The 17680-nt window shown below is 39.3% G+C and overlaps 1 protein-coding gene across 4 annotated transcripts in view; it reads left to right on the top strand.

Annotated features, from left to right (window-relative positions):
• The window catches only part of abcc1 (ATP binding cassette subfamily C member 1 (ABCC1 blood group)), a 144085-nt gene that overhangs the window by 80898 nt on the left and 45507 nt on the right, over positions 1-17680 (top strand). For 2 of the 4 annotated variants that reach the window (XR_013801392.1, XM_079643383.1), the window contains exons 18-21: positions 12287-12454; positions 14330-14504; positions 15098-15158; positions 16797-16917. Coding sequence is in view for 3 of the 4 variants with exons in the window: in XM_079643383.1 (XP_079499509.1) it covers positions 12287-12454; positions 14330-14504; positions 15098-15158; positions 16797-16917 (525 nt within the window). In the remaining variant the exon portion in view is untranslated. The remainder of the gene's footprint in view (positions 1-12286; positions 12455-14329; positions 14505-15097; positions 15159-16796; positions 16918-17680) is intronic. The other 2 variants (XM_079643382.1, XM_079643381.1) reach the window with 2 other exon arrangements.

The raw sequence follows: 17680 nt of genomic DNA, 5'->3' as shown, positions 1-17680 counted from the left end.
CCATTAAAAGTATATAGACTGTTCTTTTCTTTGTAAGTGGGCCAACTTACAAAATCTGCAAGGGATCAAATACAGATGTAGCACTCCAGATAGGACTCACATGGGTGTGTCAAAAGCCCAGCGGATCCCAGTGGCTGGGGGTGTTGCCAAATTGCTAGAGGGCGTTGCCAAAATTCCCCATTTGTTCAATTACAGGATTTAACCATGAGATGGCGCTTCATTCACAAATACACAAAGACAACTGGGTGTTGTAGAACTTAGTCTGTTTGCAATGTTTGCAGCTCTGTAGTTGTGTTTGTTGAATACTGTAGTATTTAATCACTTATTTGTTATGGTTTTCACAGGCTACTATAATGAAAAAACATCAATATTTTTGATCAAATAAAGTATAAAGTTTGCTTTATGCAGTATATTTTTTGTAATATTGTTGGGGTGTTTTTACACAGTACAGTAGATTGAAGTAAATCAATTTATACATTAAGATAAGATAAGATGGACCTTTATTAATCCCCGTGGGGAAATTCAGTAGTTCAAACAGCAACAGGGTAAGAGTGAAAAACAGATTCACACAGATTAATAAAATCAAAAATAAGATGAGCGATAAAAATACAAATAATAATGAGAAACTATGAAATAAGAAATGAATAAAACTAAAATATAATTATCATATCATATATTATAATGTATTGTATTATTATGTAATATCATAAATTAACCCCATTATATAGATGCCACATTGAATGGATGAACACATTTATGCATCAATAATTACAACAAAGTATTTCTAAATACAAGTTGTACAAATACTTATATGTATTTAATATGAATAACATAATGATTAATTTCAGATGATAATACTTTTCAGGGTTAGGTCCGGTCTGACAGCGCTTAGCTCTCTGCTGCAGAAAAGATCATTGCTCTAAACAAAGTCAAAAATCCAAAACTGGAATAAATATAATTAATTATTATTAATACGTTAAGTCTTGTTCATTGTTTTTCACTTTTATTAAATGTTTGATATTTCCGCACAGACCCGGGACTAAGGTGTTAATGGTGGACTATCGGACATTCAAAATGCAGCATATTTTCCCCCAAATGTCCATCTTGTCTGTCAAAATGCATCTTACGTTTCTAACTTGCAATATCATTATTTCCGCTCTATTCACTCCAGAAGAGCGGTCTCTCTGTGTGTGGGGGATCACAGGAGGGGGGGAGCTGTGCAATGTGACCAATCCCCCCTGGGAGACTTCCTCCACACGTTCCGATGGCCAATTCGTTTTAAACAAAGAGTTTAACAAGTTGGCACCACCTGCTGCGCCAGTCAACAGAGCGTGCGTGTGACATATTTAGTAGCAGGATATGCAATGAAAAATAGGGCTCCCCCGAAAGCAAATTGGTCATTCGAACACTGTTGTTAATACCGCTCACAGGCTGGGCTGCTGTGTATATCTAGTGTATTCATACTGTACCCCTCCTCACTGTTTATTCATCATTCAATTCATTCTATATTTTATTCTGTAGATTGTGTACATTACTTTTCACTGCTTGTTGCACTCCTGGTTAGAAGCTAAACTGCATTTCATTGTCTCAGTACCTGTAATATGTGCAATAACAATAAAGTTGAATCTAATCTTGTGCAGGAACAAATGTATTTACTTAGTATATCTGAGATTAACGATTAAACACATTTGTGCATTCTTTATGAATGCAAACCGAGTCAAGCCGACTCCGGAGGAAATCATATTTCGTTTATTTTTAACGAAATAAATGTGGTTTAATCCACATAATTTACTGTGTTAATTGTTTACTGTAGTATTGTTTAACTTTAAGGTGCCTGATGTGAACATTTCCAGAAGAACGTCTATTAAATGGCCTTTGTATGTATACAGTAGCCCAACCATTTACACCTTCCTTTTTTCCCGTCAAGAGTTTGAATTGGAGAAAGGTAATGGTTATCGATGGCGCTTTTAAAGCCTATTGCATAATAACTGTGTGATTTATATTGCTTTTCAAATGCATATGGACACCCATTTACACTGCTCTTCCCATCAAGGATATGAATAGAGCTTAGTTAGATCACTTTACATTTCTGCGAATGCATTTTTAATCACACACGTCTCCCCACCCCGAAAATAAAAAGAGGAAACCATTTTCAAGTTCAGTTTTCACTGAAAAGTCTATATTAAAAAGCCTCAGTCACTTCAATTCATGTAATAAAAATACATTTCTGCGAATGAACTTTTAATCACCCACCATATTACAGGTACTGAGACAACAAAATGCAGTTTAGCTTCCAACCAGGAGTGCAACAAGCAGTAAAGTGAAAAGTAATGTACACAATCTACAGAATAAAATATAGAATAAATTCAATGATGAATAAACAGTGAGGAGGGGTACAGTATGAATACACTAGATATACACAGCAGCCCAGCCTGTGAGCAGTATGAACAGTGTGTATGAATATGCTAAGATATATAAAGTATGAAAACGGTCAGCAGTGCAAGTATAATATAAAATATATAGATATTAATTTCATGATAAACATTGTGGAACAATGATGAAAATGTGAATGGAAGTGGTGAGGTAAAACTGACACAAAACAACAACAAACTTTTGCCGAGCCAATGGAGAGTTTCATCAGCAGCACGGGGTACAAACCACCAATGAGCGCTTAGCTCGAGATACCAGCGAGTCGAGAGAGAGAATGATATCTGCATTTTCTCTTTTGGTTTGATTAGAACACATCCTTAGGACCATACCATTCACAAGCCCCCACCCCCCATGTTGCCTATGCTGTTGGGAACTCTTTGTTTAAGACAAATTGGCCATCAGAACGTGTGGAGGAAGTCTCCCAGGGGGGATTGGTCACATTCCACAGCTCTCCCCCCCCTCCTGTGATCCCCCGCACACAGAGAGACCGCTCTTCTGGAGTGAAGAGAGCAGAAATAATAATATTGCAAGTTAGAAACGTAATATGCATTTTGACAGACAAGATGGACACTTGGGGAAAAATATGCTGCATTTTGAATGTCCGATAGTCCACCATTAACACCTTAGTCCCGGGTCTGTGCCGGAAATATCAAACATTTAATAAAAGTGAAAAACAATGAACAAGACAACGTATTGATAATAATTAATTAAATGTATTCCGTTTGGATGTACGATTTTTGACTTTGTTTAGAGCAGCAAATATGATTTTGTTTGAATGATTAAATGGGTGAATTGCCCTAATGTGGGACATTTTTGCATTTCAGACTTTGGGAATATATTGCGATATGAAGCCGATACAATACATCAAAATCCAGTACCATTGTAAATGTATTAACTTTATATCATCATATCTCCGTGTTTACTGGGTCTTTTTGCATGAAACAAAGACTGGGATATACAGGACTGTCTCAGAAAATTAGAATATTGTGATAAAGTTCTTTATTTTCTGTAATGCAATTAAAAAAACAAAAATGTCATACATTCTGGATTCATTACAAATCAACTGAAATATTGCAAGCCTTTTATTATTTTAATATTGCTGATTATGGCATACAGCTTAAGAAAACTCAAAAATCCTATCTCAAAAAATTAGAATAGTTCCTCAGACCAAGTAAAAAAAAAAGATTTATAACAGCAAAACACAATCAAACATTTGAAAATGTCCATTAATGCACTCAGTACTTGGTTGGGAATCCTTTTGCACGGATTACTGCATCAATGCGGCGTGGCATGGAGGCAATCAGCCTGTGGCATTGCTGAGGTGTTATGGATGCCCAGGATGCTTCAATAGCGGCCTTTAGCTCATTAGCATTGTTGGGTCTGGTGTCTTTCAGCTTCTTCTTCACAATACCCCACATATTCTCTATGGGGTTCAGGTCAGGGGAATTTGCAGGCCAATCGAGGACAGTAATGCCATGGTCAGTACACCAGTTACTGGTGGTTTTGGCACTGTGGGCAGGTGCCAGATCATGCTGGAAAATGAATTCCTCATCTCCATAGAGCTTTTCAGCAGACGGAAGCATGTAGTGCTCTAAAATCTCTTGGTACACAGCTGCATTTACTCTGGGCTTGATGAAACACAGTGGACCAACACCAGCAGCTGACATGGCTCCCCAAACCATCGCTGACTGTGGGAACTTCACACTGGATTTCAAGCAACTTGGATTTTGCTCCTCTCCAGCCTTTCTCCAGACTCTGGCGCCTTGACTTCCAAATGAAATACAAAACTTGCTTTCGTCTGAAAAGAGGACTTTGGACCACTGTGCAACTGTCCAGTGCTTCTTTTCCTTAGCCCAAGTCAGACGCCTCTTCCGTTGTCTTGAGTTCAGAAGTGGCTTGACCATGGGAATACGGCTATTGTAGCCCATTTCCCGGACACGTCTGTGAACAGTGACTTTTGATACCTGGACTCCAGCTTCAGTCCACTGTCTTTGAAGCTCCCCCAAATTCTGGAAGCGACTCTTCTTCACAATGCTGTTAAGGCTGCGGTCATCTCTCTTGGTTGTGCAGCGTTTCCTGCCACATTTCCCCCTTCCAACAGACTTTTTGTGGATGTGCTTTGAAACTGCACTCTGTGAACAGCTTGCTCTTTGAGAAATTTCTTTTTGTGTCTTACCCTCCTGATGGAGGGTGTCAATGACGGTCCTCTGGACAGCAATCAGATCAGCAGTCTTCCCCATACTTGTGATTTAGTTTACTGAACCAAGCTGAGTGTTTTTCAAGGCTCAGGAAACCCTTGCAGGTGTTTCGAGTTAATTAGACGATTCAAGTGATTCGTTGAACACCCTACTAGTATACTTTTTCATGATATTCTAATATTTAGAGATAGGATATTTGAGTTTTCTTAAGCTGTATGCCATAATCAGCAATATTAAAATAATAAAAGGCTTGCAATATTTCAGTTGATTTGTAATGAATCCAGAATGTATGACATTTTTGTTTTTTTAATTGCATTACAGAAAATAAAGAACTTTATCACAATATTCTAATTTTCTGAGACAGTCCTGTAGTTTCAAGCCACTACTTTCGACAGAAACACGCGGCAATGTTGTCCGGACTGTTGTTTTTATGCGGCACCGGCTTGAACAGGTCATGTGATCTGATCACGCCGGCGTGACGGTCAGTCCACTCCAAAGGGTTAAATGCATCAATCTGGTGCACTTTTGAGGGCACAATTAAGAGATTTGTGGATACAGCTCTCAACACTCATATGAAACAGAACTGTTCTTACAATGTGTGTTGGAAGGATTTATTAAATTACTATGCATATTTTATTGTGTAAACACACAGCTGATCACCTGAGAGCTGCCATTTCATTCAGACTGTTCAAAAAATAAATAAACTGTCTGATTTTAACTCAATGTGTGATTGTTATAGCAGTAATATTAGACACTAATAACACAGTAAACTATTAACACTGTACTTATTATTGTTTGTTTGCCCGTGGGTTTAGGATTATCGGTAGTGAGACCCGTGCTGCATTTTCCTCCGATCAGATGTGATATAAAAACAAAGCGATTATTTTTGTTTTTGTAAACTCACGTGGATTAAACTACATATATTAGTGCATTCACTTCAATTCGCGAACATTATGATACATTAAATGATCGTGAGGATGATGATTGAAAATTGTTTGTTTGAGCCGGGCTGCATTTCCTGATCTAAAAACATAGCGATGGTTTTGTACTTACGCCAACGTGAATTAAACAACATTATTTTGTTAAATAAAAACATGGTGATGTTTTGTAAATGATTACATGTCTCTTATTTAGCACAGAATATGATCCCATCCTTGACATATTGATCTTAACAAATATCCGCTATATACACAAGTTATTGAGCCGTTTCCGCTCTACATCCTGAACTCCTCCCTTCGATGCAATGCACTTCCGTTTTGGCGGACTGGGTTTGTTTTGCTAGCTAGCTCCGTTGTGCCGACAAAGCCTTGTACAGCTGTTTCTACACGGACCACTATTGCGGTAAGCATGTTGTAACTTCCGGTTGTTGTTGTCATCTCCGGGTATCCCGTGTGCCTGTTCTGTTGCTGATAGCTTGTTATCTTAACTTAATCGATCGTTTTAAAACTCTTGATCACGGCAACTGCCTGACGTTGTAATCACACGTTACTACAGCTTAAGCACTCACAAACTCTCCTTCTCTTAGCGACTGTAACTCCACAGTTGCCTACACTCTTTTCGGGTTTGCTAACGGTAGCTACTTTAGCTTGATAGCTAGCCATGGCTCTTTCCCCACCCTCGGGTGCTATTTCCTGCTCTAACTGTCTCATGTTTGGTTACTCCCCTACCTCCTTTACTGGTACCGATACATGTGTTAAATGTAGTATAGTTGTTAGGTTGGAGGCGGGAATCATAGCCATAGAAGCCCGGCTCCGCATCTTAGAAAATAACTCAGCTACAGTAAAGCCCATGTTAGCCGGTGCGGACCGGCAAAAGGTAGCTCCTCTTAGCCGTCCCCCGGCAACTCCCGAGCAGCAGGGAGAATGGGTGACTGTTCAGAAGGGGCATAACGCGAAACCCGCAGGTCCCCACCAACCCGTTCACGTATCTAACAGATATTCCCCACTCAGCGAGACACCCGCTGAGAAGCCAACTCTGGTTATTGGTAGCTCTATTATGAGACACGTGAATTTAGAGACCGATGCCTCCACAGTCACATGCATTCCGGGGGCCAGAGCGGGCGACGTTGAGGCGCATCTTAAACTGCTGGCTAAAAATAAACGTAAATACAGTAGGATTGTTATTCACGTCGGTGGTAATGATGTTCGTTTACGCCAATCAGAATGCACCAAACTTAATGTGGCGTCGGTGTGTAGTTATGCTAAAACAATGTCGGACACCGTAATCTTCTCTGGTCCCCTCCCCAATCTGATCAATGATGACATGTATAGCCGCATGTCATCATTTCAGCGCTGGTTGTCTTGGTGGTGCCCAGCAAACAATGTGGGCTTCGTGAATAATTGGACAGCCTTCTGGGGAAAACCTGGTCTGATTAAGAGAGACGGCATTCATCCTACTTTGGAAGGTGCAAATCTCATTTCGGCAAACATTTCAGGGCTCTGTGGACTTAATCCATGACAAACTGGAGTTGAGACCAGGAGGCAGAGTCGCAGTCTTACACGCTTCTCTGCGCTCTCTCCTAGGCAGTCATCCATAGGAATCCCGACCCCAATAAAATACCCAATATTAACGGTGTGTGTGTCTGCCCAAGGACAATTTAAGGTAAAACCTAATAGAGGTGTCATACATAATAACCTAATAAAAGTAAATGTAACAACTACTACAGTGCAACAAAACAGGAAGATTAAATGTGGTCTCTTAAACATAAGATCTCTAGCATCTAAAGCAATACTGGTAAATGATTTAATATCAGATTATAATATTGATATATGCTGTCTCACTGAAACTTGGTTGAGACATGAAGAATATGTCAGCATAAATGAGGCCACTCCACCCAGCCATATCAATACTCATATTGCCCGAGGCACGGGCCGAGGAGGTGGAGTTGCAGCAATCTTTGACTCAAGTTTACTTATCAATACTAAACAAAAATTAAATTATACCTCCTTTGAAAGCCTCATTTTCAGTCTTACGCATCCGACCTGGAAAACTTTGCAGCCAATCTTATTTGTTACAGTGTACCGTGCACCAGGTCCTTATTCAGAATTCTTATCAGAATTCTCTGAGTTTTTATCAGCTTTGGTACTTAAAACAGATAAAGTAATTATCGTAGGTGACTTTAATATTCATGTTGACGATGATAAAAATAGCCTTACTGTTGCATTTAATTCTATATTAGATTCTGTTGGTTTCTGTCAGAGTGTAAATAAACCAACCCACTGCTATAATCACACTCTTGACCTTGTTCTGACTTATGGTATTGAAATTGAGCAACTATTAGTCGAACCGCATAATCCTGCTTTATCCGACCATTTCTTAGTAACTTTTGAAGTACTGTTACTAGACTACAAAGCATTAGCCAAAAGCTCCTGCAGCAGAAACCTATCTGTTAGTGCTATAGCCAAATTTAAGGAAGAGATTCCACCAATACTTAACTCGATAGCATGTCTGCATGTAGGGGAGGAAACTTATACAAAATGTACACCCCCCCAAATTGATCATGTTGTTGATAGTGCTACAGATGCGCTGCGAATAAAATTAGACTCTGTTGCTCCTTTGAAAAAGAAGAAAATAAAACAACATAGATTAGCTCCATGGCATAATGCCGAAACCCGCAAAATAAAGCAAAAGTCGAGACAACTTGAAAGGATATGGCGTTCCACTAAACTTGAAGAATCTCGTTTAATTTGGCATATTACTCTCAATGAATATAAGAAAGCACTGCGTAAAGCGAGAGCAGCATACTACTCTTCATTAATAGATGAGAATAAGAATAATGCAAGATTTCTTTTCAGCACTGTAGCCAGGCTGACAGAGAGCCACAGCTCGACTGAGCCTTCTATTCCCATAGCACTCAGTAGTAATGATTTTATGTGCTTTTTTAACGATAAAATTGTTACTCTTAGAAACAAAATCAATGACCTCTTGCCTTTGACCAGTATAGTGTTATCAACAGCTCCCGGAAACGTAAGTTCTAATAATATTACACTAGATAGTAAACTAGAATGCTTTTCAGCCATAAACCTTGAACAATTAAATTCAATGATTCTCTCTTCTAAACCATCAACGTGTATCTTAGACCCGATTCCAACTAAGCTGTTAAAAGAAGTTTTTCCATTAATTAGCACTTCTTTATTAAATATTATGAATATGTCTTTATTATCAGGCTATGTTCCAAAATCATTCAAAGTAGCAGTGATAAAACCGCTTCTTAAAAAGCACAACCTCGATCCAGAGGTTTTAGCCAACTATAGACCTATTTCTAATCTTCCGTTCCTCTCAAAAATTCTTGAGAAAGCAGTCGCAAAACAGCTGTGTGATTACTTAAGAAACTATGATTTATTTGAAGATTTTCAGTCTGGCTTTAGAACACAACATAGCACAGAGACAGCTCTGGTTAAAGTCACAAATGACATTCTAATAGCCTCTGACAAGGGACTTGTCTCTATTCTTGTCTTACTCGATCTTAGTGCTGCATTTGATACTATCGACCATGATATCCTATTGCAAAGACTAGAGCACTTAGTTGGCATACAGGGAACTGCTTTAGGCTGGTTTAGGTCTTATCTATCTGAACGCTCTCAGTTTGTACGTGTCAACGATGAATCTTCCATGCAAACCAAAGTTAGCCATGGAGTGCCACAGGGCTCAGTGCTTGGACCTATTTTGTTCACCCTATATATGCTTCCATTAGGCAATATTATAAGGAATCATTCTGTAAACTTTCATTGTTATGCGGATGATACTCAACTATATTTATCAATCAAGCCTGATGAAATTAATCATCTAAATAAAATTCAAGACTGCCTCAAGGACTTAAAAACGTGGATGACCTTAAATTTTTTGATGTTAAACACGACCAAAACTGAAGTTATTGTACTTGGCCCGAAGAATCTACGAAACAAATTATCTAAAGATATATTAACTATGGATGGCATTAATTTGGCCTCCAGTGAGACTGTAAGGAATCTTGGTGTTATATTTGATCAGGATTTATCCTTTAACGCCCACATAAAATCAATTTCAAGGACCGCCTACTTCCATCTACGTAACATTGCAAAAATCAGGCATATCTTGCCTCAAAACGATGCAGAGAAACTAGTCCATGCATTTGTTACTTCAAGGCTGGATTATTGTAACTCCTTATTATCAGGGTGTACCAAGAAGTCAGTCAAGTCGCTTCAGCTGATTCAAAATGCTGCAGCTCGTGTACTAACCAGAGTTAGGAAAAGGGACCACATTACTCCTGTTCTGGCTGCCTTACACTGGCTCCCTATAGAACACAGGATAGAATTTAAAATTCTTCTTCTCGCCTACAAAGCCCTTAATGGGCAGGCGCCATCTTACCTTAAAGAACTCATTATACCCTATTGTCCTACTAGGGCATTGCGTTCCAAGAATGCAGGGTTGTTGGTTGTTCCTAGAGTCTCTAAAAGTACAATGGGAGCCAGAGCCTTTTCTTATCAAGCTCCACTTTTGTGGAATCAGCTTCCAGTTTGTGTTCGGACGGCAGACACCCTATCTGTTTTTAAGAGTGCGCTTAAGACTTTCCTTTTTGATAAAGCTTATAGTTAGGGCTGATTAGATTCAGCCCCTAGTTTTGCTGATATAGGCTTAGTTTGTCGGGGGACATCTTACTTCTTCCTTCTCTCTGTCTATACCTGTGTACTCTCATGTTCCGATTAACCCAGCTTCCCCAAATTTCTTTCTTTTTGGTGTCTATATACGCCGGGATCCGGAGTCATGGATGATCCTGCGGTCCTGTGTCATGGATTGCGAGTCCTGGATCTTGAGTCGTGGCTGCGGTCCTGGATCATAAGTCCTGGATGGATATCCTCGTGGATTCATCTTCTTATTATACACACATGCATTTCAAAACATTTGGACTACCTATGTTGCAAATGTATTATCTTTTCAATTTACACACGGCATCTATTGCACGTCTGTCCGTCCTGGGAGAGGGATCCCTCCTCTGTTGCTCTCCCTGAGGTTTCTCCCATTTTTCCCTTTAAACTGTGGGGTTTTCTCTGGAAGTTTTTCCTTGTACGATGTGAGGGTCTAAGGACAGAGGGTGTCGTATTGTCATACTGATATTCTGTACAAACTGTGAAGTCCACTGAGACAAATGTAACATTTGTGATATTGGGCTATATAAATAAACATTGATTGATTGATTGATTGAAAGCACTGATATCGCAGAGACAAAGAGGATATAACAATTACAACATGAAGAAAAGTGGTTCGGGAACTACGTGTGCGGTAGTTGGTTGCAATCACTCGAGAAAGCACCTGAACGAGTGGTTAGATAGAGAGTGCTACGACCACAAACCAGCACCCAGCACCCAGCCATGTTGTTCATTAAATACAGATAAACACAACAAATACTGCATGCATTGTATTTTTTAATATTATATATGAATATTTTCATAGTGATGTAATTGTGTGGGCTGCTTTTATATTTTAATTTGTAATACCTGTTAGGATTAAACATGTGATCTTTCTTGTTGAAGCCATTTCTTTAGTTTCCTCTCAACAATTAATTAATTCAGTGTTATTTATGTACAGTATGAGCTTAATATGAATGATGAACTGTGTTAAAAGAAATTGTAGCACTCTAAGGAACATATGAAATGCAATAATGCAATAACAGTGCAATAATGAAATTAAATTACATCAAACTTTATTTTCACTCAAACAGTACAGGCACATATGATATATTGCACAGCATAAAGAGATCATGTAAATTGTGCATTATGTAAACAACAGACAACTGTTGGCTCCTGTGGGCATGGCCTAAATAAGGCAGTTTATTTTGGTTTTATGCTGGGCCACGTCGTCATGTTATCCTCCCAGTTTTGCACTGAATTCGGGTGGGGGAGAGTAACGCCATCTCCAGTCAAAGAAGTAGAATCGTGTTCCCAAGCTAGCATCACTGTTAGCATCGAAATCGCTGTGTTTACACCAGTGCCCGTCTGACTGTTTACATCGGTTTACACCGACAGACGCTGTGCAAAAGACTTCCGGCGGAAATGAAGTGCATTTGTGTAGTGTCATGGCGCTACCCGTGTTTTGGCGCGTAAACTTGTCTATAAGATACCTGTAGATCTATCAGTTGTTTATTTCACATGAGTTCCAGTGTGGCAGCTTTTCACGGCTCCCCCTGGTGGATCCATGATCCATTGCAGCTGGTTTCATTATAATTACATTTATTTATCAAGGGGGCGTATCAAATGCTGCGGGGGGTTTTCCTTTTCAGCAGGGGCCCACCCCGTGCAGATCACAGACCCGCACGGATAGGCGCCTGAAATGAATCGCTACATCTGTAATTATTTCCTCCACTGTACATATCTATAATATGTAGCTATATCATAGCTTGCTGGTGCCTTTGGCCGTCCACTCAGGGCTGCAGAGGGGAATGGAATCTGGTTGCTGGGAAAGTCACGGAGACAGAATGCTTCTCTCTCTATTGTTTTGATTATTATTATGCTCTCTATGATCTTGCCACTTTTAAAAGAGACTTCAGAGACATTTTCTTTCTCAAATGCTAACTATTCAGTTGAAAAATGCACATAAAAATCACAAAAGGCACCTATCTTTTTATTATTAAAAGCTTTTTCTTTGTGTATATCTGGCTTTATCCCTGTGTGTTTCCTGTACAGGGGGTGAATCTGTCTGGCGGTCAGAAGCAGAGGGTTAGCCTGGCCCGGGCCTTGTACTGTGACCGCGCTGTCTACCTGCTGGATGACCCGCTGTCTGCCGTCGACGCTCATGTAGGAAAACATATTTTTGATCAAGCCATCGGCCCACAGGGACTGCTGAAGGACAAGGTGTGTATGATCTTTAGATTCACCAAGCTAGAGCACAATGCGTTCCTGCTGATCATTGCTAATGGTTCAAACTGATATGTGTTATAGACAGTAAGTAAGAAATGGTCTTGATGAAATGAAATGAAAGCTCTCAATTTAACTTTAAAACTTCAGGAAGTACAGACATGTGCCTTTAGTTACATCACAAAGTGCCACAGAATTTTTTTTTCATAAAATTCTCCCTTTTTTAACACTAGAACCGCCAACGGGTCAATTTTACCCGCAGCTGTTTTTGATTGTATGTCACTTTTTTTCAATAAAATATTAAAGTCTCCCAGTCCGTGACCTTTCCTGAAAGGGTTTTTTGTAGCACCCTCTGTTGTTAAAAATTGTCAATAAGAAATCAGATGGAAAAAATCTGCCAAGCAGGTAATATTTACCTCATAGAAAATGCAGCGTAAACATGACGTATTGCTATAGCAACGGCTTTTGTCTACTGCGGTTCCATATAGATAGAGAGATAGATTGAGAGAGAGATAGATAGAGGGATAGACCGATAGATCAGTGGTTCTCAACTGGTGGGACCCGTTTCGAGTGGGTCAGATGTTTAGATTGGGTTTTTTTGGGAAAAAAGTCAAACTTTTATTTTGAAGGCCCGATTTTCTAACGCTGTGCTTGCAGTAGGCGTGTGTTGGACTGGAAGTACCGGAGACCATAAACGTTTTTTCGAGTCTTCTGGCCAATCGGAATCAAGATTGTTGCCGGAAGTCCCCACGGAGAATAACTTTGCGGTAGAACTATTCTTTATACATCCATGGGTACACCTTCAGATACAAATGAACACATAATTAAATATGACCCCCGGTTTGATGATTGACAGGTCACAGAACAATGGGAGCTATCTACCCTTATCCACAATTTAAAGTAAACCACACAGACTCTCTCCTCTGTACTCTTCTCTCTGTGTGGAGCAGCAAGTTCAGCTGTCAGAACAAAGTGAACAACAAACAATGGCATAACATATTATTAATATGTCAGGTAGTAATAGATTTATTTATTTTCTTCTCAGTGTACCAGAATGCGTAGTTTGTTAGTATTTCTAAAAATCTCCTGGGGGAGAATCCCCCCCAGACCCCCCTTCTGGGGTTGGGTTTTCAGCATGTGTGCCTTTTTATATAGTTCAGCTTTGATTTAAGCTGAGAGTCAACATATTCTATTGTTACAAGTTTAATCCCTGTGCGATCAAAACTCACTGTTCTGTATGATAAATAAAAGAACATTGTACCTTGAAAATCAATAGCGGGTACATTTTACCCGTTTTTAGGTATACAGATGTAGCGATTCATTTCAGACAGTTTGAAACGCGAGGGCCGTGATTGGTACGTGATCTGCCCTCGCTCGTAATTCACCAAAAATATGTATATTTTAATGGAGCTTCGTCGGTCGATCAGGATCCCAAAGTGTAGCGGAGGGATCCTCATCTGAATGAAGGGTGTTATTTTCCCCATAAGGAACAAGTCGCTGCAAATTATCCCGCTTATTACATGGCCACATTCTCAACAAAGTAACGACATGACTCCCAATATTAATTGAAATGCTTTTATGGATTTAGAAAATGTTTTTATTTTGACATGGATTAGTGTATGATAGGTGTTGAACAGCCTATAACGGGATGTCTGGACAGCATTGTAAGTGTCAGACGCTACCTTTATTCTTTTCATCTTTGTATGCTGTTTTCTTCTTACACAGATAGATATTTTGATATTTGTGTATGGTAAAACAATTGTTTTAAAGGTTTTAAACTGTATTGCAATTGTGCTCACTTGAATAGATTTCCACAAAAAAAAGGTATACAAGTAATTTTTTTTAAAATACAATCATGTTAAATATGTGCAGACTCGTGTGCTGGTGACCCATGGACTGAGCTACCTGCCCCAGGCCGACCTGATCCTGGTCCTGGTGGAGGGGCAGATCACAGAGATGGGCTCCTACCAGCACCTCATGGCCACAGAAGGAGCCTTTGCTGAGTTTCTGCGAACATACGCTGCCGTCGAACACACTGACAGCAATGGTGAGAAATACTGCATACATACGAGTAATGGATTACATGTGAAGGGATTACGTAATCAGGACAAATAAAATGGTAACTGTGTTCCCTTTCAGTTACATAAAAAAGGCATACTAAAATTGGGGATTACAATCTTACAATATATTTGAAAAAAAAACATATATTGCAAAGCAGACATCCCAAATCAAGTCTCACATCACCCGGTGAAAGGAGTCTTACTGGGTGGGGATGGAATAGCTGCTTTCATTCTTTTCTTAAATATCTTATTTATTTGTATTACAGTAGGAGAAAACCAGATAAACTAAACAAATATACTGCTAATGATTTTAATTCATGTATTAAACTTAATCGGTATTCTGTAGGCCTGGTACCTTTGTATTTGCTGTTTTTCTTCTTTTTGTCAGTGTAGTAGGTGGACACCTGATTTGTTTAAAATACGCTGTTAATCCATATACTGCAGTAACTTTAAAAAGAGCATATGGTGTTTGTTTTTTTAAAGGTAAACTACTAATTGTAAACAATATGTTTTTAAAGTTAACTTCCCAAATATTCTGGTTTAGTTGCATTACATTGTTTTGTTTCTTGCCTTCATTAAGAACCTGTGGCAAATAGTGGAACCAAAGGAGCAGAGAATGGCATTGTTACTGCTCTTCTTGGGTGAGTAAAACTTAACAACAATGGAGCTCTACACCATAGAGAAACCATACAGTATTTATCAGGCTTTGGATACACAACCACAATGCCTTTTAGTGCAAGAAATACATTTTCTATTCAGAATATAGAATTGTAAAGAATGGGCTTCATGTAAGAAATGTTTTGGTATTCTTATCCTTCTCTTGTTTTGTAAGTGTTACAAATCTTACAAACTTGAAGTCAATTACTTGATTCGGCCTGACGATAACCTCCTGTTTAAGAGGAGCTGAAAGTTATTGAGATTTCATCATTAGCATTATTATTTTAATACTGGAAAAGTACCAAAAATATTTGTTATGTAGATCGAGCACAAGGCTCACTATCATTAGACTTACACTTAACGTTTATTTCAGCATTATATATACTTACTGTTCGCCTTATTTAAAGAGCCTATGACACGATTTTCCCCCATCATCCAAACCCATCAATTTGAGTAAATATTGTCCCCTTGAAAACCGTTACTGAACTGTTACTGAACCTCTGTGTCGCCTGTCAGCGCAACTTACATGATGCCGTTTAGACAATATAATAATAAACGGCGGTGCCGGCTGTCAGCGAACCGATCCGGCCTTTCTGCGCGACTATCACTCAAAAGCGGGACATAGTCTCAATGTGTGGGACGCGGGACAAATAATAAAAATGCTGTGTGCTCAGTCCCGCACAGTGCGGGACACCTGGTCACCGTACACACACAGTTCTGCCCCTCACACACACACGCTTCAAATCAAGTTGCATAAATGCTTGAGCTACGTTTTTATTATAATTACTGTGAAATCTGCCTATTATGTTTTCGTCATTATTATAACAAACACACACTTGCAACTGATAACACTGGCAATGATTTTAGATGTATTAGACTATTAAAAAAAGAAATCATGCTTCAAATAAGTGGGGGTACGGCGTACCCCCGCGTCCAACGCCCACTACACCACTGACTGCAACTACAAAAAGCTAAGGTTTGTTTTCTCATCAGGAAATGCAGACCGGCTCAAACAAAAGATTTTTAAATCATCATCCTCACGATTATTTAATGTATGATATGTTCGCCGAATTGACATGAAAGCACTAATAAATGTAGTTTCATCCACTTGAGTTTACAAAAATAATCGATTTGTTTTTATATCACATCCGACGGGAGGAAATTCAGCAGCTCTCACTACCGATTTTTAATCCTAATTTAATCATCATCTTCAACACGAGCATTTATGTTTATGTTCGCCGAATTGACATGAAAGCACTGACAAATATGAATATACTGTAGTCAACTTCATTAAAACGTTATTAACGTGCCTAAACTCAGTAATTCACCATTTCTACGCATGACAACACACTTTGTCCGTGTTTGGCTCTCTCGCCGCACAGTGAAGCGTTTCCGCATTGACGTCACTTCCGGCTTCCCCCAAAACCTCAAAATGAGTCGAAGGAATTTTCCCGCGATGTTCGAAATTATTGATATTTATCGGAACGGTATCGCTTTTTCTTTTTTAAACTGACGGTTCGAGATTACTAGTAGCCCACTATTTCATTGCACAACAGTTGTTGGGTTCGTGTCACAGGCTCTTTAAGGTCTATGTTTTAACATGTTGCTTCGTGTTTTGGTAGTAGTCAAAGTGTCGACAGTGTGTCCAAACTGTCTCAGACGGGTAACCAGGAACTAAGCAAGGAAGCCAAACACCCCGAGCTGGGCAAACTGACAGAGGCTGACAAGGCCAGCACCGGACAGGTAGGTGGAGGCTTTTGAAACCCCATCAGAGAAAAACATTCACCATGGTGATGGAAAATCTGAATGAGCTTAGCAATAAGAGACTGACGTGTTGTCTGGATGTTTATTGGATCTTGTACAAGGAGTTGAGAGTATGAACAATACAAGTGAATACAGAGGTGCAGTCACATTGTTCCACCATCAATTCTGAAGCACAGCCATTCTCTCTTGATGTTTATCCTAAAAAAGGCAAGCTTTTAACTTCATCTAAAGATGAGTCAGCTCAATTGGTTCTCAAATCCTAGTCAACATATTCCTAGCATTCCTGGCCTTGCATGGCAACAAAACACTGGGGCAGTCTGAATGCGACAGCTCTTTGCGTCTTTGTCTTGTGACTCTATGTAGAGATAAGGATCCAACACCAGGAGAGATATGTGACCTACCTAAATGTTTTCTAGCATGAGAAGATAAGATGGTAATCGGTAGAAGGCTTGAATATATTTAAACTCATATCTAGGAATTCAATACAAAATGACTTGCAGTACCTTGCAAAAGTGTTTACCCCCCTTGGCGCTTTTCTTTTTCTTTTATATATCCCCACAGTAGTAGAACATAAACTTGTTTTAAAAATATGTAAAAACTGAAAAGCAGTGTGTGCCGATGCATTCACACCCTTTGCTATGTAGCCCCAACAATGACCTTTATAGTTCAATTATGAGTTGAATAAAGTACACCTACAATGGGGCAAAAAAGTATTTAGATAGCCACCAATTGTGCAAGTTCT

The sequence above is a fragment of the Notothenia rossii genome (assembly GCF_949606895.1).
Source record: "Notothenia rossii genome assembly, chromosome: 8".
In the NCBI taxonomy this organism is placed as follows: Eukaryota; Metazoa; Chordata; class Actinopteri; order Perciformes; family Nototheniidae; genus Notothenia; species Notothenia rossii.
Note: the sequence above shows the minus strand (reverse complement) of the source record. Positions and strands in the feature narration are given on the sequence as shown.